Raw genomic sequence first — 23,933 nt, forward strand, 5'->3', positions numbered from 1 at the left:
CCCTCCTGTCCAGCCGTCTCCAGGCTGCTTGGCTTGTCTCTGGGTGGCAGCTGGAATCCCCAGACAGAAGCAGCCCAGGACTGCTGAGGTCAACACGGTCTGACCTTGAGTTTGGAGGACAGAAGGAAAAGCCAAGAGTGGGGGTGGGGGACTAACAAGCTGGACAAACAGGGTTTCCAAGGTGACGCTTCTGAACCAGGGTCAGCCGGTCTGCTGAATTCTTCCCTTTTCCAGGAGTCTTAGGAAATTCTGGAAGGATGTGTCACCCCGTTGCCTACTTACTGTGGGAGCCCGGAGAGATCATTCTACGTCCTGCAGGCGAATTCCCTCATTTGGAAGTAGTGTCCTCCCCTGAGCAGGAGAGACCTTCTCGGTTTAGCGTCTGGCAAGAGAAAGCTCCGTGGAAGCCTGTCAGCCACCTGGTCTCCGGGCCCTGCCGGGGAGCGGGTACTGACCTCGCGCCTCTGGGTCACGCTCATACCGTGCAGGAGACGAGAGGAACGTCCTCCGCCCTCGCATGATAATGGCTGGGAAGCGTCCCACCAGGGCTGAGCGACCTGGAGCGTGAACTTGGTTCAGAATCCGCGGCTCAGTAGTGGCAGAATTTGATCTCAGGTGGTTCTGATTCTGGAGTGCGGGTCCCCAACTGGGGGTGGGCGGGGCTTGTGGCCTCAGTTTCCCCATTGGTACAGCCGTGTCCCTGGCACCCTGGAAGGCCCTCGGGGGACAGTCCTCGTCCTAAGCAGAAGGCCACTGTCCTTCTTGAGGGGTCAGCAGAGTGCTTGATTAGAAGTCGTCACAGATGGGCCCAGAGTCTGCACAGATACAGAGTGACATCGGTGAGAGGGGACCCTGCTGTCCTCCAAGATGCCAACCCGACTGCCCTATTAGCCGGGGTGCCGCGTGCGTCTTTCTCCGTTGCTCTGGTTCTAATGTGCGGTGATTCCGTTGGCTTATTGCTTCTCTGCCCGTGAGGATGTCACTCGTCTGAGCCAGGAGTCAGCCCTTCTGTCTTGTCACCTGCGCTCGCCGTCCTGGCATTAAGGAGCGAGTCTGTTCGGGGCTGGTATTGAACACCTTCCTTGTCTATTTTGCTTTACAAAAAGAGGAGCCCTCGGGCTTTCTGCCTGATAACGGTGGGTAATGACGGAGGTTTCTGTTTAACACACGACCTGGCCCGTTTTCTGTTGCTGCGACAGGGCTGCTGACTGGGAGTTCAGAGGGAGTAGAAGTCTGATCGTGGCCATTCTGACTGGGGTGAGATGAAATCTGAGAGAAGTTTTGATTTGCATTTTCTCTAATTGCTAGAGATGTTGAACATTTTTTCAGATCTGTGTTGGACTTGTGTATCTTCTTCTGTGAAGTGTCTGTTCAGTTCCTTAGCCCATTGGTTGATTGGGTTATTCTTTTTTTTTTTTTTGGTGTTAAGTTTTCTGAGTTCTTTATATATCCTGGAGATTAATGCTCTATCCGAGGTGCACGTGGTAAAAAGAATATAGGCAACAATAAGTGTTGGCGAGGAGGAGGGGAAAAGGTTCACTCATACATTGCTGGTGGGGCTGCAAATTGGTGCAACCATTAGGAAAAGCAGTATGGAGATTCCTCAGAAAACTCGACTGGACCCACCATTTGACCCAGCTATCCCACTCCTCGGTTTATACCCAAAGGACTTAAAATCAGCACACTGAGGTGATGCAGCCACATCCATGTTTATAACAGCTCAACTCATAATAGCTAAACTATGGAACCAACCTAGATGCCCTTTAAACAGATGAATGGATAAGAAAATGTGGTGTATATACACAATGGAATATTACTCAAGCTTTAAAGAGAATGAAATTATGGCATTTGCGGGTAAATGGATGGAGCTGGAGAATAGCATGCTAAGTAAAATAAGCCAAACCCAAAAAACCAGAGGCCAAATGCTTTCTCTGATATGTGGATGCTAATTCACAATAGTGGGGGTGCTAGGGAAGAACAGAGGTACTTCAGATTAGGTAGAGGGGCGTGAAGGAGGGGAGGGACATGGGGGTAGGAAGGAGAGGAGAATGAATTGGACATTAGTACCCTGGGTACAGGGCATAACTATATGACCGGTGGGATTCTACTCCTTATGTGTGATGAATCAAAGTGCATTCCACTGTCATGTATAACTAATTAGAACAAATTTTTTTAAAAACCCTTGAAACAAACTGAAGAGAGTAGACTTCTGCTTGGCTCCTGTTCTGCAGGCCGGGAAGCCAAGAGCATGGCGCTGCATCTGGCCAGAGGCTGCAGCACAAGATGGCGGCTCTCAGCCGTGGGAGCAGTGAGCTGGCTCCAACCTCTTCCTGTCCTCATGGCCCCGGCCCTTGCCACCATCAGCCCCATTCCAAATGCCTCTCCTTCAGACACCATTAAGGTGTGAGTCTGGGGATTAGTTCATGGCACGTGAACTTTGGGGAAACCCATTAAACCATAACAAGTACACTGATTTTGAAATGCAGCGCATTTAGAGAAAACTGTTAGCAAGGGATAAATATGAGGTGGCCGATCTGGCAGACCCACTAAGTACAAGCTGACGGATCTGGAAGGCCGGCCGTGGGAGGGATCCGGATGAGACGTGCAGTCTGACTCTCAGGAGAGGCAGAGGAAACACGATTCGGGATCCAGGAAGGGTACGTCTCAAGGTGTCCTTGGACAATGTCCTGGACGTGGCTGAACCACACAATGACAGGCAGAGGGGTGCCCGGCCGCTCTTCCCTGCAGTGAGCTGGAGGTCACACCTCCCCTGATGGCTGCCTGTGGCCTTGGAGTGCTCCTGTCCTGCACAGCCCAGACCAGGCGGGGCGAACGTCACGGTGTCCAGCAGCACAGAGTCAGTCAGGACTCCCAGCTCAGGGCCTTTGCACAGGCTGGCCCTTAGCTGGAATTCCAGCCCCCAGACTTTCACATGGTTGGATTTTCCTCCGTTGGGCTCTCAGCATAGAGGCGACTCCCCAGAGAGGCCTTCCCTGGGCACCCTGGTTAGCGTGGCCTAACCCCATGTCTCAGTTCTTAGGGACCCCAGAGCAACCCACTTCTGGTCTCTTGATTTAGCAAAATCAGACGCAGCCGTGGTGAAGAGGACGGTAAACCATGGAGAGTCTCTGCTTCCTACTTCCTCCCACTCCTCTGAGCTTTGCAGCCATGTCAGGGGCTGGCAGAGGGCGGGGCAGGTGCGTGGGCAGAAGCGAAGCCCCGCCCCCCGTGGGCACCTGGGCTCACTTCCCATGTCCCCCGGTCTGGCGGGCGGCCCTCATTGGTTCTGGCCAATCCCTTTGGAGGGACTCCATGACTCCCCGTTCCTGGACGCGTCGGCGCATCGGGTGGTGAACCCTGGGTGTCCTGCTGGCTGGCTGGCCTTGCCCGTTTTATAAGAAGCTGCCTGGCATTACTTTACTCTCCAGCCCCAGAGTCGCAGGGTTTCATTTCTTCTGTTTCGATTGGTAAACGGCTTGGAAGTCGGAGATTGCCCGAGGCGGGGACTTGCGACTTCCCCGAGGCTGGGACTTGGTGGAGAGTGCCGCTCGTCCTTCGGAATGATTTATTCACTCAAGGGAAGGAGGGGAAGGAGCCTGTGCCCATGAGGTGGGATTTGGGTTTTGGGAAGTCAGGGGACGCCGAGAATCGAGCGAGCAGCAGAGGGGGTCGTCAATCCTTCCCGACAGCCGGAGCGTTTTAAAATAACAACTGATTTGTAAACCAACTGCCTTGGGAGTGCCAATCCGTCAGAGCCTGGCCCTGTTTCCACCCAACTCTGCCTTTTAGTTGGAGTGTGAACCCTGAGGAGAGCCACGACTGGGAGGTGCTCGCTGGGGTCCTACCAGTGGCCCCAGTGGTGGTTCTCAGCACGCCAAGCTGAGTTCTACCTCAGGGCCTTTGCACAGGCTGGGCCCTTGACTAAAATTCCAGCCCCAGATGTTCACAACGGTTGGCTTTTTCCCCATTCGGCTCTCAGCATGGAGGTTATCTCCCCAGAGAGACCTTTCCTGAGCACCCTGGCTAGAGAAGCCCCCAACCCCATCCACTCTATCTGATAAATCCGTGTGTTCTCTTCCCAGCACGGCACCTCTCTGAACACTCCTTTCTTTGCTTGCTTATTGTTCTCCTTCTCTGGTGGGCAGTCACCCTGTGGGATTTGGGATGGAGTCTGTCTTGCCTACTGCAGTTTCTGGACCTGGGGCCCTGCCAGGTCCGCACTGGCACTCACCAAATGGATTTTGAACTTTACTGATTATCTCTCGATAAAACGAATCACCATGACCAGTGGTTCTCCAGGTGCAGACCCAGGGCCCCAGCGTCAGAATCACCTGGAAACTTATTAGATATACAAAGTCTTGAACCCCAACCCAGAATCTCAAATCAGAAACTGGGGGCAGGGCCAGTCACCACGGGTTTAAACAAGTTCTCAGGGGATCTGAAGGCCTGCTCTGGTCTTCACCACTGGCCTTGTCCTTAAAACTTCTGTACTCCAGGCAAGTGGATGTAAATGCAGAAAGCAGGCCAGGTGGGTGACATTAGGGGAGTGGTGAGGACTGTGGCAAAGGAGACCACAGATGCCCCGTGTGGGATATTTACAGCTAAGACCAATGTGTCCGTAAGCCCAATCCATCCACCACAAATGCACCACCAGACCCTTACCTAGGGGCACTTAGAGCTCTGTCTTTGTCCTCATTGCCATCCAATAGCAAGGACGTGGTTTTGAGAAAAAGAACAAAGAAGTTTTGTTGTTTTGCTAGCAAAGAAGAAACACAGGGGACTCTTGTCCCAGAGGCTAATTCTGCCCCTTAGGAGGAACTGGGCTTTTTAAAGAGGTGATTCAAAGGGCTACGTTCCAAGTGTTCTCTGTCAGGAGCTGTAATTCGCTTGTCAATTTGGGAGGTAGTCATTTCTGAGATCTTCTGGGGCCTTCCTCCGAGTCTGAGAAGTCTGAGCTACTTAGTTCCTGTTCCTGTGGCGGCTGGGTGTGTGCTCAGGGACAGCTCACCCTGCCTAGGATGGGGAAGGAAGATAATCCGCTCCCCCCACCCCAAAGAATAGGGAGGGGCGGGAGAAAGGAAGAGAAAGGACTCGTCTGTTTTAAAATCAAATCTCTATGGCAGAGCAGCAAAGGCTATATTCAAAGCACAATGTGGACCACTCTTACACAACCTCAGCTCAGGAGCGAGCGAGCAAAGAAAAGTGAGGGTGCGGATCCCCAAGAAGTGTTCTCATTTCCCTGGTAGTGGTGCCAAGGTAGGGATCTGACTTCCAGGAGTGTTGGAAGAGGAGGTGTCTTTGTCTGTTTTCCGTTGCTATAACAAAGCACCCCAGGTCAGGGAATTTATTAAAAAAAAAAAAAAAACAGAAATTTATTTGGCTCGTGGTTCTGGAAGCTGGGTAGTCCAAGAGCCTCTAGTGCTGGCCTCTAGTGAGGGCCCCCTGACTGCTTCATAACATGGCGGACGTCATCACTGGGGAGACGGCAAGGATTGTTAGCTCAGGTCTCTCATCCTCTTCTTATAAGTCACTCATACATCATGGCGGCCCCACCTCCTGACCTCTTCCAAGCCTAATTACATCCAAAGACCCTCCCACCTTTAAATACCATTGACATTGACTTCGGACTAAGTGTCCAACACCTGGACTTTTGCAGGACAACGGTCAAACACCAGCAAGAGGCCTAGCCAGGTGAAGCAGCTGTAGCCCTGGGTCCATGGCGTTTGCCATTTCTTCAAAGCTGGCCGGTGTTGTTTTGCGCGGGAACTCTGGGCACCAGAATGGGCCTACCCCTGCCCCCATAGACTCAGAGTCCACGGGGGAGCTGGATGTGGAACCCAAGGCTCCAGCCAAACACGTGTCAATCACAGCCTCGGCCAGCGTCAGGAGGGCAGAGGCCGCAGTGCTATCGGAAGACCTATGGGTGGAAGTGGCCTAGTCGGGAGGCCGGTAGGGGCAGCACTGAAGGCCGAGGGAGTACAGAGCCACGGCTCTGGGGTGGGCTGACGTGGCCGGAGCTCCGTGGATGAAGGAGAGAGTCGAAACAAGTAGGAGAACAGGTCTCTCCACAGGGCCAGACTGCCGGGAACTCTGGGCACTGGGGACTGGGGTCCCTCTAATCACAGAGCCATGGGGAGCCACCAAGGCAGCAGAGTGACCTGGTCAGCTTTTGCAATCATCTCCCAGAACGCGGGGTGGAGAGGCAGGAAAGGAATCAGAGCCCAGTAGCGCCGCATCCTGACTAGCACTGATATTAGGAGGATTTATTAGTGACACTGTGGACCCTTTCAGGCAGACACCCGCCGGCCAGGCGCTGGACCAAGCCTTGTACGTGTGCGGTCTCTTGCTGCCTCACATCCACCTAAGACACGGTGTACCACTCCCTGAATTCATGTCACCAAGGCCACACGCCGGTGGCTTCAAACAGTCGCAATTCATGCTACAGTTCTGGAGGTCAGATGTCCCAGGTGGGTCTGGCTGAGTCCAGATCAAGGTGTGGTCCGGGCTGCATGCTCTGGAGACTCCAGGGAGAATCGTCTCTCTCTGGTCCGGCTTCCAAAGCCGCCGGCAGGGCTTGGCCTGTGGCCTCTTCCTGCCTCTCCGGAGGTGCAGTGGTGGGTGGAGTCTTTCCCACGTCCGTCACTCGGCTCAGGCTCCGCCCTCCCTCGGGTGCTCCCTTTTGTCTACCTTGGGGTCCATCTGGGTATCGTCCTCACTCCAGAGTCTTGACTCAGTCACTTCCGATAAAAGTCCCTTTTGCCACATCTGATAAACATCCACCAGTTCCAGGGACCAGGAGGTACATCAGGGATGTCCTGGAGGCCTCCCTTCGGCTGAGCGTGCCCAGGGGCAGACACGCATGTCCAAGGCCTGGGGGCTCCGAGGGGCAGAGCTAGGCAGGAGTCAGCTGACAGGTCTCAGAGGCAGCTGCCCCCAGCCAGCCCCCTTCCATGGAGGGAGAAAGGAAGTGGCGTCCCTGATGTCTCTCCCGGCCAGTTTGGACAGAGTGAACCAGTTTGGACAGAGATAAATCTTCCCAACGACCATCTGATAAACCCCTTTCAGGCTGGTCCACAATGAGCATCTTGTCCCCAAGCACCATCTTGGCCAGAGGCTGTGGTGCCCCTTGGGTTGTGAGCCAGGCCACAGAGGCATTGGGGCTGCAGATAGAGTTGGGAGATTCCCTGTCCTGTAACTCTTCTTGGAGAAACAGGATTCGCGTTGCCTAGAGAGACACCCGGTGTGTGTGTGAATGTGTGTGTGTGTGTGTTGTGTGTGTGTGTGTGCGCTGAGAAGCTCCAGAGGTACCGACTGCATCCTTTATCCATGGGAACACCTTCTGGTGACCTCCAGACTAACTCTGCCTCCCGAGGACAGCGGGTCTCATTAATCTTCATGGCTTCGGGTGATGTGGTAGTTGACGTTAAAACTACCACTTACTGGGTCTTTCTGTGCCCGAGTCTCAGAGAAAGCTGTTAAGAAGCGAAGATCGGCCTCCAGGGTACCATTTCCAGAGCCAGGCCCGGGGCCAAACCTCCTGTGTGCTTAGCCGAAGGCAGTGGAATGGACACGTTGAAGGGACGTGGGGATAGCAGGCTGGAGACAGCGCTCTTCCCAGTGCCAAGAGGTGGTATCAGCCCAGGGGGGGCCGGGGAGGGGTTGATCACTGGACACGGAATTTTAATTAGGACGAATATGTTCAGGAGATCCATCGTATGTCCTGGCGAGTTTAGCTGTAAGGAAATATCTTATACTTGAAAGAGAACAGATTTTAAGCATCCTCACCGCCCCTCCCCGAGATGGTAAGGATTCCAGGTGACGCAGGTGTTCAATCACTCGCTTTAGCCATTCTGCAAAGTGTACGCTGGATTTCAAAATAGGTTGTACATAAATATGCACAATTTCACCTGCCAATTAAAAAAAAATCCAGCCTCAGTTACTCTCCCTGACCTTCAGGCTCTGGAGAGCTGACACCTTACCTCATTGAATCTAGGATGCCCTCAGTTAGATTCCGCATCATTGGTTTTACGGACCACCAAGGAAGAAGTGCAGTGCCCCTCAACTATGACCTGAGCCTGGTGGCAGAATGCATGCTGGCGTCTGGGACACTGAGATGTGACACGTGCATCTCAGATTCAGTGACGTGACCTGCGAATACCCACCTCCTGGGGCTCTTGTGCCCCAGGCGGGTGTCTGGCACCTCGAAAGCTCTCAGTCTGTGTTGGCATATATGGCTGCTTCTGCCATCCCATTTTACAGATGAGAAAACTGAGGCTGAAGCGGCTTCCCACCGTCATTCAGCACATGGTGAACGGCGAGGGGTGGAGGGGTTCCGGCTCCGTTGGTTCACCTGGACTCAGGGGCACTGCTTCCCTGCCACTTGAAACGGAGATGCAATAACGGAGCACCCCGCAGTGGGGAGGAGATGGGGACAGCCGCGTGTGGACATGGTGGCTGTGTGGGGGACAGCTGGTCCCTCACTCCCTGAGGTCTCCACGCCTCACGTCAAGTCGGGTGGTAATGCAGACCTGGCGGGATGGTGGGGCGGTGTGGTGGACGTTAGCACAGGTCCCGGGACCTGCCCCTAAGCCTGACCCTGCTCCCTCCTCTCACCTGCCGTCAGCCACCAGAACGCCAGGCCCAGAGCGGTTTCCATGGACACCCGGGCTCTCCTGGCCTGGTCGCCCTGGACCGGGCCGGCTGCTCTTCCTTCGGGCTGAGCGTCACCTTGCGCCTCCCTCGGCCGCTCGTGGAGACCTGCGTGGGCTGCAGCCAGGCCTGGAGCCGGAATCTCTTCCTACAGGCGATGCTCATTGGGACCACGTGGAGAATCTGGGGTGGCTGCCTGGGGTGTGGGTTGCTGGTGCAGACCCTCGATCTCAGCGCCACCTCCCAGTCGCTCATTCCTTTCTCGCTGAAATGCTTCAAGCGCACTCTCTCTTTTAAAAGAGACTGGCCTGCACCAGCGGCCAGCTCGCGAGACCAGAGCCCAGGGAACTTCCACTCGGAACCGGCCTGTGCCGGGCCCCAGGTGCTCCTTCCAGCCCCTGACACGCGCGCACACACAACAGGTCCGTCCTATAACAGCGTCGGCACACAGACAAGTGTCCTCCACTCTGCACTTGATAGTAACCTGGTGTCTGGCTTCAGAGCTGGGTTGCTGAGCCTCGTCCTGCGGGGGCGCTTGACTCGGCCGCCTGCAGGATGGGCGTGTTTGCTTCCCGGCTGGATCCCGGTCTCTCCATTTTTCTGCCGGCGGCCCTGGGTGGGTCTGAGTTGGGATGCTGTAACGAAGCCCCACAGCCCGGGCGGCTTGCGAGCAGCAGAAGCCTTCTCCCTCCCAGTCTGGAGGCTGGACGTCTGAGATTGGGGTACCAGCGCGGTCCAGCTCCGGCGAGGACCCTCATCGGGTCCCTCCTCATCGTACCCACAGGGAACAAGGGCACTCTCCGGGGACCCCTTATGGAAACCCTGATCGTGGCCTCGGGGGGCTCTGCCCGCATGACCTCATCACCTCCCACCGCCCACACCTCCTCGCGCCTCCTGGGGAGGAGGCTGGTGTTTCAACCGAGGAATCTCAGCACAACGCTCTCGGCGCAGCTCTGTTGCTAAGACGAACGGGTTGCTAGTAACATGTAGCACGTCCCAGGGCCTGTCTCGGGGTGAACGGGAGCCAGTGCTCTTGGGGGAATGGCCGATCCGGTTATTTGTGGGTTTCAATGGGTAGATGCGGCCAACTGAGGCTGTGGAGATTCAGACCCGCCCCGCCCGTGCTGGTTGTCTGGCTGCTCCGGAGGCCCGGAGGCAGTGAGGAAGAAAGGAAAGACTAGCAGCAGCTGCTGGGAAGGAGGATGCAGCAGGCACCGGCCTCTGAAGCTCCCCGGGAGACTGAGGCCACTCTGGGACTCTTGAGCCTCCTGCAATCAATTGCTCTGCTGGCAGCCGTGGGGAGGGCCCAGGCCTGTAATGAGTGTAGGAGGCTGTTCGAGAACAGAGTATCCAGGGGAGGGAATCCACCCACGGTCTCCACCATGGCGAATAGTTAAATGTCAATATGTCTTAATTGGCTGCTCAGCCCACACACCCACCCCCAGCAGCTTAGCAAACACACTGGCTGGGACAGCTGGGGGGTGGGGTAGCCTTGAGTCATCTGGGCAGCCTCCTGCTGACATCTGGGCGACCTTGGACAGGTGAGTCAGAACCCGGTGAGTCAGCTGCCTGGGGATTCTCACCTCAGGCAGGTGAAGAAGCCAGCTTTAGTCAACTCATGGGCTGTGGCGTCTGCTGCACTCCCGGCAGCTCGGGAGGCTGAGGCAGGGAGGATCGAGAGTTCAAGCCAGCCTCAGCCGCTTAGTGAGGCCCTAAGCACTTAACGAGACCCTGCCTCAAAATAATATATTAAAAGGACTGGGGATGTGACTCAGTGGTTGCGTGGACCTTGGGTTCAATCCTTGCAACAAAAAAGAAAAAAGAAAGAAAGAAAATCACCGCTGCTATAGGTGCATTGGGGGATGAGTATGTGTATGGATGGTAGACAGATTAGAGACCGGGGAGGCAGACAGTGTGAGAGGTGTCTATATCATTTACAGATTTGCACAAGCAGGTGTGTGTGTCTGTGTTCATGATTTTATTGATCATTTACTTCCTCTCATAATAGGCCAGCACTTCATGAGGACTTACTATGTGCTAGGCATGAAGAAGTGTCTACTCCTTGACACATCTGAGTTCAGGTGATTCTTAATAATCTAGGAGACCAGAACCGTTGGCCTCATTTTACAGATAATGACATTGAGGCACAGAGAGGGCCGCTAATCTTGCCAGGGGTTACACAACCAGTACCTGACAGATGAGGATCCTCCCCATGTAGAGTCTGGCTGGAGACCCCTGTATGCTTAACTGGCTTACTGTGCTTCCCACCAAGTGGCCAGGCACTGTTCTCTTTGTCTCGTTCAGTCCTCAAACTCAACGACAAGGTGTGTGTGTCACGAAGGTCCTTTGGTGGATGAGGAAAACTGAGGCCCAGAGAGGTTAAGTAACCCATCCGAAGACACCCAGTCAATGAAGGGCAGGGCTGGGGTTTGAGTTGCTTGCTATACCACAGTTCTTGCTCACTGCAGGAAATAACGATTTCAGCAAAATCAGGGTTCAAAATCAACCAGGGTTCAATAAATACTATGTGAATGAATATAATCCTAGAGTGTCACAGCAACGGAGTTTCGGGTTTCGAGAAGAACACGCACGCTGTCATTTTGATGTAGATGGAAAATCTAATTTCATAATGACATTCTTCTTTCAGCCGGGCCCAGGGCCGGGGGGCCAGGGACAGCATGGTGGATCTCGAGTACCATCCATTCACTGTCATCCTGCGCCTGTGCGCCTGGACCTGGGCTCACTGCGGAAGGACTGGGAGGGAGGGTGCGGGCAGCCCCGGGAGAGGGCCTTGCTCTCGCTGCGTAATGTCCTTCTCATCCTGCCTCTCCTCCTGAGCCGCTGGTCCTCGAAGTGAACTCAATGAGGCTGAAAATAGTGCGAGAAGCCCTCCGGCTGTAGCGGCGGCTGGTTGGGCGGTGCCACGGGGTTGTTTGCACGAGGGTCGAATGCATCGTGTGCTGATGGTCCTTAGCGCACATCAGCTGGCACTTTATCAGTCGTTCATCACTGTCCCCACAACGGGCGGCGGGCAGAGTGCTGTTCTGAGTGGCGTCTGAGGACCCAGAAGCCTGCGGCTGGTTTCTGCCCAGCTCTCCACCTGGGGGACCCTGGCCGGGCTCCAGGTGGCGAGTCCCTCTCTGAAGGTGGCGAGAGTCTGCAGGTGTCTTTGCCTGCCAGCAAGTTGTGGGCAGTTCTCGAAGAATCTGTGTGAACGTCTCCCCCGGATCTCCATCCCTGAACCAGAGCTGAGGTTCCGTCCCAGGTTGTTAACCCACAGGGACGGGGGCAGCAGGTCCTCGTGGCTCCTCCTGACGGCGCTGGGTCCCTTCATGACTGCCAATCATTTCAGTAAATGGTCTTGTCCGTTTGCTTTGCAGCCTCTGTAAGGGGACGGACACTCTACTCGGTGGTGAGGGACGCCAAGATCGTCTGGATGTCAACAAAACCAGGCAGATTGCCCAGGAAATTGTGAAGGTACTGCAGGCTCTGCACCCACCCCTGCCCCGCCTGACCCTCAGAAAGACCTGGCCCTCCTGAGAAACCCCCAGGGATCCTGGGTTTAGACCACCAGGGCTTCAGGGACCTCAGACGTGCCCTGAAAAATACCAGATTGTGCGAAAATAAGGACTCTGCTGAGACAGGGACCACGAGGCGTGGTCTGGAAAACTTGGGGGTCTCCATTTGGGGTCCCATTGTCACCGGGCTCGCTCATCCGTGGGGCATCCAGGTCGTCGGGTTCTCGGGTTAGGAGTCCGTTGTCTCAGAGTCCTTGAATTCCCACACAGCTGCCGGGAAGCATCAAGGTGTTGGGTGTTGTTTGGGATTGAAAGAAACAGGAACATCCTGTGTTTCCTGCAGGTGCCTTTATTAGTCAGGTGCACTTGCGTTTGGGAAGTGTTAGCAGCCAGCCGAGAGAAGAAAGGGAAGACGGCGGGCGCGACCTCTCATGTCTGCCCTTGGGCTTGGCCACCAGCAGACCCTGCTCTGTCTCTCCCTGGGGACTGGGGACATGGGGCAGGGCCAGGGGCTCACGCAGTCAGAGAGGGAACCTGCAGAGGGGTTGCTTTCAAAGGGCAAGTGGGAGGAGGCAGCTGATGGAATTTCCTTCTCGGGGACCTCGCCCCCTGTTTGTCCCTGTCCCCCCCCCCCCCCCCGCCAGGGACGTCTTCCTTTGTTTCTTCTTCAGGAAGCAGACCAGCTACAAGGAGGTGGCTTTGCCGTCATCCTAAGGGGGTGGGTGGGTGCGTGGCTCAGGACCCTGCCTGTTCCACTCCCGTGCCTTCTCCTGCCCCGCCTGCCGGCCCCGTGGGGGACCCGGGCTCCGCCGCTGTGCAGAGGCCTCAGGAGGGAGGCAAGCCTGCGGGACAGCCCGCCCGGGGTGACCGGTGGGGCTCTGGGTTTCTCAGGCAGCCCCCTGTGTCCCCGCTTCCTGCAGGGCATGGGCTACCTCCACGCCAAGGGAATCCTTCACAAGGACCTCAAGTCAAAGAACGTCTTCTACGACAATGGCAAGGTGGTCATCACGGACTTCGGGCTCTTCAGCATTTCCGGGGTCCTGCAGGCCGGCAGGTGAGAGTGGCAGGAGGGCCCAGAGGGACCAGCAGGGGGCAGGGATGCACCCCTCACGGCATTGGGCGCCCGGGACTTGGTGTTGTGGCTGCCGAGCTGAGTGGCAAGTAGGGATGCCGGGGTGAAGCTCTTCTTCCCGCGGGGCCAGCGCCTTGCTCACCTACCCTGCAATGGCCTGCAAGTCACTGAGCCCAGGGCCTCCCTGCGTCCTGCAAGGCCCCGGCCCTGGAGCCCTGGCTCACCCTGAGTGACGGGAAGTCGGCATCACCCGGAGCCCCTGCTCAGCGCCGCCTTAGGCATTCATTAATTTCCTGCAGCGGGAGTACAGTTAAGAAGCCAGGGCTTAAGGGGGAGACCATGTGGCTCTGCCGCTTATTAACTGCGACTTAGTCAAGGTGCCCAGTGGTCCCTGAGACTTGGGTTTCCTTGCCTGCAAAAAAAATGGTGCTGCCTGGAAGGTTCTTCAGTGACACGGGATGACACGCAAAGCATCCAGCACGGGGGGCAGAGCCCTCCCCGGGGTTCCCCCAGGAGAACATCCACCCTGGCTGAGCCATTCGCTCCCAACTGCCCTTTGCCCAGCGCAAGCCACTTGCGTTGGCTGTGCGAGCGCCAGCTAGATCCCCATAAGCAAGCCACCAGGCCTGTGCCGTTGCCTTTCGTTTGGAGTGCACTTTTGCACACGCGCGCGCTCACACACACACACACACACACACACACACACACTCACTCACGCAGAGTTGAAACCCCTGCGGGTGTTTTCTTACCATGCATCTTATAAGGAGTGCCTGTCCCTCCCGAAGGCTGGCCCAGGCGTCCCTCCCTTCTCTGCCCTTTCAGCTCTTGGGGTGACCACTGATTTCCTGGAGGCACACCCCGCGCCCCTCAGGGGCGTCTGGTTCCCGCTCTGGGTTGCCTTGACTCTAAGCCGGACGGCTGCCTGAGAGGTGGGCAGACCCCACGTAGCCATTCCCGGGGGTGCGGTCGGCTTCGGCCGCTCAGGGTTCTTCCTCAGGTGTTACCCCACCCCAAGGGGTTCCATGGTCTCCAAAAGCATCCACAGTGCCCACGACAAGAAAATAAGCAGACAATCAACAGACAGATGGGTCAACAGCACAAGGGGAGTCCCTAGAGGGGCCACTGGGCGAGACCAGTGGACCCTCCTTCCCCGTGGCTCCCCCGGGGGCCTCGGGCCCTGTGGCTCGGGAACCTGGGCTGGGGAAGGAGCTGGTGGAGGCCCAGTGTTAGCCTCCAGGCAAAAGGAGGCCGGGGTGCTCTTTGGCTTTTTCCAGGCTCTTTAGCAGTGCTGGCCACAGGCCCTTCTGGACCCCGAGTCCCCGCCCTGTGGAAGGGAGCGGGCAGGGCCTCCTGGTCTCCCTTTAGACTGTGGGTTTGCCCAAGCCACGTGCGGAAGAGGAGGAGGGGACGCGGAGGACCCGAGGGCACTTTCTTTAGCTCACACGCAGAGACCCGGTGTCCCCCGAAGGAAGTTCAGCGAGGTCACCCCGTCCCACCCCACCCCAGCCTCTTGACACACAATCGGCGAGTGGCCAGGGAGAGGCCAGAGAGTCCTCTGCCCCAACTCCCGGCAAGAAACCCGGGTTCTCCGCTGCCGCCACGTAGCCGTCCGTGGCTTCCCGGGCTTTGTCCCTGGCCCGGCTCTGTGTTATTGGGTCACAGACCATCCCGAACCTGGTGGCTTCAACAAGTCCTGATGCCTGTGGTGCCGCGGATTGGCGGCTCGGTTGAGCCTTGGTGCCCAGGTGCGGGCAGGTGCAGTCGGGTGGGTTGAACTTGGCGTTGACAGCTGACTTCCTCCTGCACGCGGCTGGGTGGGGGTGGCGGGGCTGCTGGGGCCTCCCCCTCCTCCCCCTCCCCCTCCCCCTCCCCTCCTCCCCCTCCCCCTCCTCTCCCTCCCCCTCCTCCTCCCTCTCCTCCCCCTCCCCCTCCTCTTCCTCCTCCTCTCCCTCCCCCTCCTCCCCCTCCTCTCCCTTTCCCCTCTCCGTGCACCTGTCTGTGACTGCATGGGGCTTCCTCACGCCATGGTGGTCTCAGGCCAGCTGAAGCGGTCGAGGGCCCCGGGGGGAGGTCGCACACCGTTGGGAGATCTCACTTTGAAAGTCCCCGAACACTCCTCCCACGACATCCCGTTATTATCAGCAGGTCACCCAAGGCCAGCACAGATTCAAGGGAGCAGAATTCGACTCCACCTCTCAGAGGGGTGGTCACAGTGACCGTGGTGGCCACCCTTCATCCTCCACAGTCCCCTGGGCAGGATGGGGACCGCGACGGGGAGGTGGGACTCGGGGCGTCCCATGAGCCCCAGGACTTTCCCCACCTGGCGGGTAACAGTGACCTCCACGGTAGCTCCGGGGCTCTGCAGGTCCCCTGCTGGAGGTGGGGCACAGTTGCCAGCCTCCTGTTTGTGAACAGGCCCAGGCAGCGCCCTGGAGCACAGTCCAGGAGTTACCCCTTAACCATGGGGTCCTGATTGGCAGCCTGGGGACTGGGTGACAGGGGTGGAAAGAGGGGGCCTGGCCAGGCTGCAGGCTCTGCAGGAAGCTGCCGCATCAGTTCCCGTGAGAGAGGCGGGAGGTCCCTGGGTTTCTTCCGCCCCCCGCGAATGAGTCTGCGCAGGCTGCTGTAACAAAACGCCTGAGCAACGGGGCTGTGTTTTCTCAAGTTCAAGGTCAAGGTGTGAGGGCTCAGAGTCTGATGGGGGCGCCCTTCCTGGCTCGTTGACAGCCCCCCTTCTCCTGTGACCTCACGTGGCCTGTCTGTGAGGCAGCAGAAGAGAGACAGAGATCTCTGATGACTCTTCCTCTTCAACGACCCCAGTCCTAGGGGATGAGGGCCCGGACTTAGGACCTCACTTGATTCCTTTCCTATGAAAGCCGTCTCTTCAGTTATGGTCACGTTGGCCGTCAGGGCTCCAACACCGAATTGCGAGAGGGACACAATTCAGTCCTTAACACCAGGAGAAGAGATGACGGAAACTTATTTTCATTACATACACATCTGACCCCCCCCGAGCCTCAGTTTCCTCACCTGTAAAATGGGGGTGGAAGGCGAGTGTCAATGGCCCCTGCCTGATGTGGCACTTTCGAAGCTGAAGTGTGAGGAGTGAGAGGGGCTGGCTTGGGTCAGGCTTGGCGTCCTGCGTCCCCCAGGGCTCAGGTGCAGCTCTCAGTGACAGCCGGGGGCGGGAGGGATGGAGACAAGCTCACCCGGCTCATTTAATGACATTACCTCTGTGACCCTGGGTGGGTCACCGAGCTGGATGGAGCCTGTGTCCTCATCTGTAGAACAGAGACGGGTCCTGGCAGGGTGGGCTGAGCAGCCCCGCGGGGGACGGAAGCCCTGGCATACAGCAGGTGCTCAGCAGAGGACGTGCCTGGCCTGGGACGGGCTCATTCGACGGGGTCACTTTAAAGCGGGCCCGTGTCATTAACCGTGGCAGCCCCATGAGGCCAGCTGCCCGCGGCCTGCGACTCACATAATAATAACAGCCACGACGGAGGTGGCTGGGGCCCGCCACCAGGCGCTGTCACCTGGGAACCCCACACCCAGGGTGTCTGTGCCGGGCCTGGCGCCCAGGCCCCTCCCACGCATGTGCCACGCCTGCCCCGGCCGACGGGGCTTGTGTGGCCACCCCGGCTCCTGTCCTGGAGCCCTGCTGGTCCTTGGCCGACCGGGCGAGGCAGGAAGAGCAGAGGCATTTGGGAGGACATGGGAACAGGGAAGCCTGCCCGTGCGGCCACAGCGTCCCCCGGGCCCAGGCACGCCAGGAGATCGGGCGGGTCCACCCCGAGGCCTGGTTTCTGTGAGGACATTCCTCTATACACACACGTCGCAGGGCACGGCCGCGTGTCGTGTGTGCGTGGAATGCCGTGTGTACGCGTGGTGACCGACGTTACGCACACCGCCACGTGCCTGTGCCCTGTGCGTGTCCGGGTCTGCACGGTACACCCAGGGCCTGGGCACGGCTGGGCAACCGCCAGGTGTCCTCCATCTCACCCCCGCGCCAGCCAGGGGACATGCAGGTCAGCACGCCCAGTTTGCGGATGGAGCGTGAGTCCCAGCCAGCGACACGCAGGCGCCCCGGTGTTAGAAGCAAGGACCCCCTCACTCCGCCCGCCCCGGGGTCCCCCGGGGGTGAGCCGTCCTCCCAGCAGGGGCTGCGTCTGGCCTGGTCTTGGTGCCCAAGCCCGGGGCCAGTCTGGTGCTGACGCACTGGACCTCAGACCCTGGTTTGCTCCCTCGCTTTATCTGAATGGGAACAGGGATTCTCAGCTGATGTGCCCGGTACCCAGGGTGGCTTGGTAATGTCTGGAGACTGTCCCCACGGGGGGCGCGGGGGCCAGCCAGGCCGCCACACGTCCTGCACAGCACAACACAGAGTCATCCAGACCCAGTGCCCGTGGTGCCCAGGTTGAGAGCCCAGCAGTGGAACAAAGGGACCGGTGTTACCTGGCCACTTGGCTGCCTGCCAGGGACGTGCCAGTCTCCTCCCAGCATGGGGACAGCAGTGTCCTGGGGTAGCCGCCTGGGCTAAGCTAAGCCGCCCACCAAGGGCCCCAACGGGCTGAGGTGTGGCGGGTCCTCAGCTTTGCCTGGTTCCCGCAGCTCCAGCGCCCGGACCTGCAAAGCTCAGGAGTGTCCGAGGGTCGCCGTCCCGTGTGTAGGAAGTGGAGATGGGGACCGGGGATCTTGCAGGACCACATTTGGGATGTCCCCTCCCTCCTCACACTGTCCAGTACAACAGCAGCTATGGAGCCTCGAATTCCGGACTCCCGCAGCCTCGTCCAGGGGTTTATTTTTTTCTCGAGGCAACATTTCTACAAGTGTGGTTGCAGGTTGATTTTAGAGACCAGATGAACAAACATTTTGTTTCTTGATTTATTTATTTTTATTTGTTCTTCTTAGGTGAACATGACAGCGTGTTTTGCCGTATTAAGCTTACGTGGAGTCGACGTACTCTGATTAGGATCCCATTTTCATGGTTGTGCAGGATGTGGGGTTTCACTGGTTGCGTATTCATATAGGAACAGGGGAAGGCTATGTTGATTCATTCCACTGTCTTTCCCCTTCCCATGCCCTCTCCCTTCCCTTCATTCCCCCTTGTCTAATCCAGTGAGTTTCTATTCTTCCCTCTTCCCTTATTATGTGTTAGCATCCACGTATCAGAGAGAACATTCAGCCTCTCTTGGTTTTTGGGGGATTAGCTTTTTCACTTAGCACAATAGTCTCCAGTTCCAGCCATTTACCAGCAAATGCCATTCTTCTTTATGGCTGAGTAATATTCCATTGTGTAGATATACCACATTTTCTGTTTTAATGTGGGTTAGAAAAGTTTCAGTACTTGCTATTTCCATGTTCCCAGCAACTTTATAACATAGAAAGTAGATACTGTGTATAACAAGAGTCAGCTGTGCTTGTTGAATCGCCCAGCTGTAATCCCAGCGACTCAGGAGGCTGAGACAGGAGGATCATGAGTTCAAAGCCAGCCTCAGCAATGACAAGGTGCTAAGCAACTCAGTGAAACCCTGTCTCTAAATAAAATACAAAATAGGGCTGGGGACATGGCTCAGGGGGCGAGTGCCCTGAGTTCAATCCCTGGTGCCAAAATAAAAGGGGTTCCTCAGAGGTGACGGGACCCAGTGATGATGGGGGACTGAGTTCCTCTCTCCAGGCTGCGCTCCCTGCCCCTCCCACGGGGTCTCAGCCTCAAGCGGAAGATCAGGTGATACCCCAAGGAGGGAAGCAAGAAAACCAGCAGAGAGCGTTCTGGGGACTCGGTCAGTGCTGGAGGGACACGTCCTCCCGGGCTGGGACATGGAGCTCACCTGTGGTTCGCTTCTCCAGGCGAGAAGACAAACTGCGCATCCAGAACGGCTGGCTGTGCCACCTGGCACCGGAGATCATCCGCCAGCTGTCCCCCGACACGGAGGAGGACAAGCTCCCTTTCTCCAAGCACTCTGACGTCTTTGCACTCGGGTAGGTGGACCGTCCGGGCCTTCGGGAGCCCCCGCCTGGGCAGAGGTCACTTCCCTAGACTTCCTTTGATGCATTTGCCAAGGGCCAAGGATACCTGTCTGTCTGTGGGGGCCAAGGTGGCTGGATCCAGGTGAGACGGGGGGATCTGAGCGGGGTATCGTAACAAGAATGACCCTAACACAGGCACATCTGGTTTCTAACTGGTTATGTGGCCATAACTAGTTCCCTAACTCATCCATTCACTCAGTGTCTATTTACTGAGTACCCACGATGTGCCGGGACAGCATCCCAGGCTGGGGATACAAGATGCAGGGTTGTATCAGTGATCGACTGCTGCGTAACAAATTACCCCCAAACTCGGCAACATGGATCAAATGTCTCGTCCTCTCCCTGGTTTCTTAGATCAGGAATTTGAGGGAGGTTTCCTGAGTGAGTCTGAGCTGGCCCCGGTTTCTCATGAGATTGCAGTGCCAGGATCGGGTCTCCACTGAAGGCTGGGTGGACTCAGGAGACACTTCCAAGGTGGCCACTCACATGGCTCTCAGGAGGAGGCCTCAGCTCCTCCCCTCACCTGCGTGAGCTCACGGTGCCAGTTAGGACCTAGTCTCAGAGATTACGTAGTATCTCCTCCTCCGTATCCTTCTTCTTTTTCTTTCTTTTTTTTTTTTTAGTTTTATTCTAGTTTGGATTGGTGCAGAATCGTACTCATTGCATGCATTTACAGGGTACAATGTAATACTGCAATACATGCCTACCTGTGTCAGGGCCGAAGCAGGAAAATCAGCCTATCCTTTGCTTTAAAGAGTCATCAATCCTACTTTCTTTCATTGCTTTGTGATGGAAACATTCCAGATCCTCTCTTGGGGTTGGGATGGGACTCGGGGTAGAGCCTGGCATGCTGGAAGTCCTGGTTTTCATCCCCAGCATCCAGGAAAAAAAGAAGAAAAAAGAAAACCCCCTCTCTTGCAGATGTATTGCTTAGCAGGCAAATGGACCGTAAACTTCCGCTATATTCCACTTGTTAGAAGCAAATGGCTAAATCGAGCCCACACTCGAGGAGAGAAAAATTAAGCTCTGCCTTTTACAGGAGAGAGTGTCAGAGAATCTGCAGGGACATATTTTGAAATCACCCTCGGCCCCTGCTGTGTCGTCTCGTGGAGGACAAGGAGGTGGTTAGCGTTGGTGTCGTGTGATAGACACTGTGAATGTGAGAGAGAAGAGAGCCCAGTCCCACTAGGGAAGGCTTCCAGGAGGAAGGCACCCCTGAGTCTGTTAGAGGTTGGAGACAGGGTAGACGGAGGCACGTGGAAAGATACAAAAGCTAACAAGAACAACTTTCCCCCAGGGGAGAAATCTATATGGGGTGGGGGAGGAAAGGAAGCTGATGGGGAAAGTAAGGCTGAGAGACTAGAGAGGAGAGTGCGATCCATGCTATAGGGACTCACTAGCAGAGTGAAGGAGTTTTCAGCCTCAGGGTACTAGGGAGTCATTGATGGTTGTAAAGCAGAGAAGTGACAGCATCATAATTTGAGTTTTAGTTCCATCGCATCTCTCTGGTTGCTGTGTAGCAAATAGAAGGGAGAAGGACATGGTCAAGGTTCAGTGACCCATCCGTAGGGAAGGTCCTGGAGTTGCCACAGACCCAGTGTCCATAGGTGTGACTCTCAGAAGCATTTAGGGAGTGGACATGCTGGAGTTTGGTGGTACCCAGCTGTCTGCCTTAAGCAGGCTGGTGGAGAATGGTGTCATTGGGCAAGGTAGAGACCCGGAGGTGAGCGAGGTAGGGTTGCGGGGACCAGGAGGACAAAGGATTCAGGTTTGCACACAGAGAGTTCAGGCAGCCTTGGAGCGACCCGACAGAACCAGCCAGAGGCAAACAAACCCACAGGTCCAGAGTTTGGAAAAGAGGAGGTTAAGACTTGGCAGCTATGGGTGGGAGCTATCATTGCAAGAGAGCAAGCAGGGTCTTTGGAAATGTAGACGGGAGGAGCTCAGGACGCAGCAGCCCCACGCAGGGGCAGAGCCAGCGAGCAGATGCAGCCAGGAAACCTTCCTGGCTCCCGTGCCTCCGACGGCCTGGCTCACCCTTGCCTGGCCTTGTCCGTGGCGTGGACGCAAGGACTGGGGTCTACCTGGGCCTGGGCACGTGGCGGGCTGTGGACATGGCGGTGAGACTTGGCATGGCTGAGGCTCGTTAGAGGGACGGTCTCCCCCGCAAAGCTCCCCCGCCACCGCCTCCCCATCAACCCCCGATGGGTGGTTTCGAGATCAGGATTCTCAACATCTGTCACTTGGGCGCCATGAGAGGCTGTCACTTGCCCTGATTAGTTAATGCCCGAATCTTTATCTAGTCAGATATTGTTATCTGAAACCAAATTGCAATAATTAAGTTGGTATATTTTAGAAGACATTTAGCACTCAAAAAAAGGGAAAAAAATGCAATTAACAAAATGTACCAGAGTAAGTAATTGGTTTTCCACCGGAATTTCCATCTTCAGCAACTCTTTTTTTCTTGAAGTGAATTTCTCTTAAAGTTGGGCTTGAAAGGAGTTTTAATGAGGGTTTTATTTCTGACACTGCTGAATCGCGAAGGACCTGGCGCTCTTGGGTTCCTGCCAATTAGGAGCATCCTGTTGCTTGGGAACCTCATGCCCAGGAATGACTGAGAGCAAAACCAAACTTTCATTAGTGGATTGAGCGCTGTGTTAAGCTCTGACTCTCGCAATCCTTACTTCTACCCTGGGAAGCAGGTACCACCTTCTTCCCAATTGACAGGTGAGGAAACCGAGGCTCAGATGGCTGGGTGCTTGGCCTTCGGGCAATTAGCCGGGAGCTGGATGGGCAGCAGCCTATGTCCACGGTGGGAGCTTTTAACCATGGAGCCCTGGGGGCCTTGGGAGTGATGTTGCAGTCCAAGCTCTGCTTCCCTCACCTGCCAATCCAGGATAACAAAACCCACTGAGGAGCTCTGAGGACTGAGTGGGAAAACATCTCGCAGGCACCCAGCACGGGGGAGAACTCCCTCCCCGCTCCACGTCAGAGCTGCCCACAATCCATTCATACCTCCTTCCCCAGACGCCAGCCGTCCACTGCAAAGCTGTACCCCCACATCATCACTTCCCCGATGACCAAGGACTTTTTTTGAAATAGCTCATTATGGGTTTTTTAATACCTCTATTTTATTGATTTATGTGGTGCTGAGGATGAACCCAGTGCCTCCCACGTGCTAGGCAAGTGCTCTACCGCGGAGCCACAGGACTTTCGAATGGATAGAGGACAGGCTTCCCAGTATAGCAGGCTATACTGGGCACAGTTCTGGAGTCCACTTAGCTGGCTTCAGCATCTAGCTGACCCTCTTGTTGGCTGTGTGATCCTGGATAAGGCACACCACCTCTCTGAACCTTAGTTTCTTCATTCATAAAATGGGCCTCACAGTGATTCTTCCCATTTTAGAATGTGGGCATTTATTATTCAGTTATGATGAGGCCAACAGATCGGGAGGTGATCGCCATTGAAAACACAGTTTATTACTCACAAGTCCCATCAGAGGGCACATGCCACCCCAGGCAGGGCATGGGAAGCACCAGGGTGGGTTTGGAGGCAGAGAAGCAGGAGGACTTTGTGGTGAGAGCCTTTTCCTGTGGTTTCCTTGGGTAGGAAACCGAGGCACGGGGTGGGCAGACTTGGGATGGGCTAGTGCGAGTAACTGCAGCAGGTTCTGAGGCCCCCAGGGGGCCCGGGGGACATTGGCTCTGCATGTGAAAGCCAGGTGGTCAAAGTGTCAGAATAAAAAGGCGAGCTTCAGACCCCTCCCTGAGCAACAGGTTTAGAACAGCGTCTAAAATTTAGCGTCTAAAAGATTCACAAGGCATGATCGCTTGCTAGGGTAACCATGGTCAGCTGCCAGTTTCCCCAGAGAGCTTGCCAGCCATGTCTCCCGACGGGCCAGCCCCAGAGCCCCCTGCAGCAGCCCCGGCCGTGCGGACCTGGGCAGGGCTGGCTGGACACTGTCCTGCGAGCAGTCAAGAAAATAACAGGTTGCTTCTTGCTCTTTCAAACGACCCGATCTCAGAGGCGAGGAGAAATCATTTCCTAGGATTGTGTCAGCTATTTCCTGAGTTGGGGAATCTGGTGCTCAGAGAGCCAGGGTTGCTCCCAGGGTACAGCTCAGTGACACCCCAGCATCCTGTGTTCCTCTGTCCCGGTCTCACCACCGTCCACGGCTCAGGGCACCGTGAGGACACCGCTGATCCATTGCCTCTCCCATGGCCACGGAGCTAGTTCTTCCCCATTCATGACGACATCGGGATTTCTAAAGCAGACAGTCACCTAGTCAGCCTCTGCAGCATGACTGTAGCCTCCACGCCCCGTGGCTCAGCATCCCAGATAAATCTCCCTCCGCTTTCATAAAGATGCTCTTTGGCAGCTAAGGACAACTGCCCTGGGGAGGGACGTCACCTACTCGTATGGTGCTGCTAGAAGGATTCTAACTTGCAAACCTGTTTTTCTTTTTCTTTGTTCTTGATTTTCTTTCCATCATTCTCAAAAATGGGTCATCCGGAGAAAATCCTAGTAGGAAGGAAAACGATCCTACGGTCTGGAGCGGACCCATGTCCACATTTCACTGTTCCATCTTATTCTCTGGTCCACGAATACATAAGGATGTTTTTTAACAGTAACATCAGACCCTACGTACAGTCTCGTGTCCTGCCTTT

General features: G+C 56.1%; 1 protein-coding gene across 1 annotated transcript in view; it reads left to right on the forward strand.

The window, feature by feature from the left end:
- The window catches only part of Ksr2 (kinase suppressor of ras 2), a 371,336-nt gene that overhangs the window by 345,023 nt on the left and 2,380 nt on the right, over positions 1-23,933 (forward strand). The window contains 5 exon segments of the mRNA XM_047562072.1: positions 11,804-11,812; positions 12,040-12,077; positions 12,080-12,126; positions 13,088-13,221; positions 19,087-19,218. Of these exon segments, the coding sequence (XP_047418028.1) occupies positions 11,804-11,812; positions 12,040-12,077; positions 12,080-12,126; positions 13,088-13,221; positions 19,087-19,218 (360 nt within the window).

This window comes from Sciurus carolinensis, chromosome 8 (assembly GCF_902686445.1).
Source record: "Sciurus carolinensis chromosome 8, mSciCar1.2, whole genome shotgun sequence".
Lineage (NCBI taxonomy): Eukaryota > Metazoa > Chordata > Mammalia > Rodentia > Sciuridae > Sciurus > Sciurus carolinensis.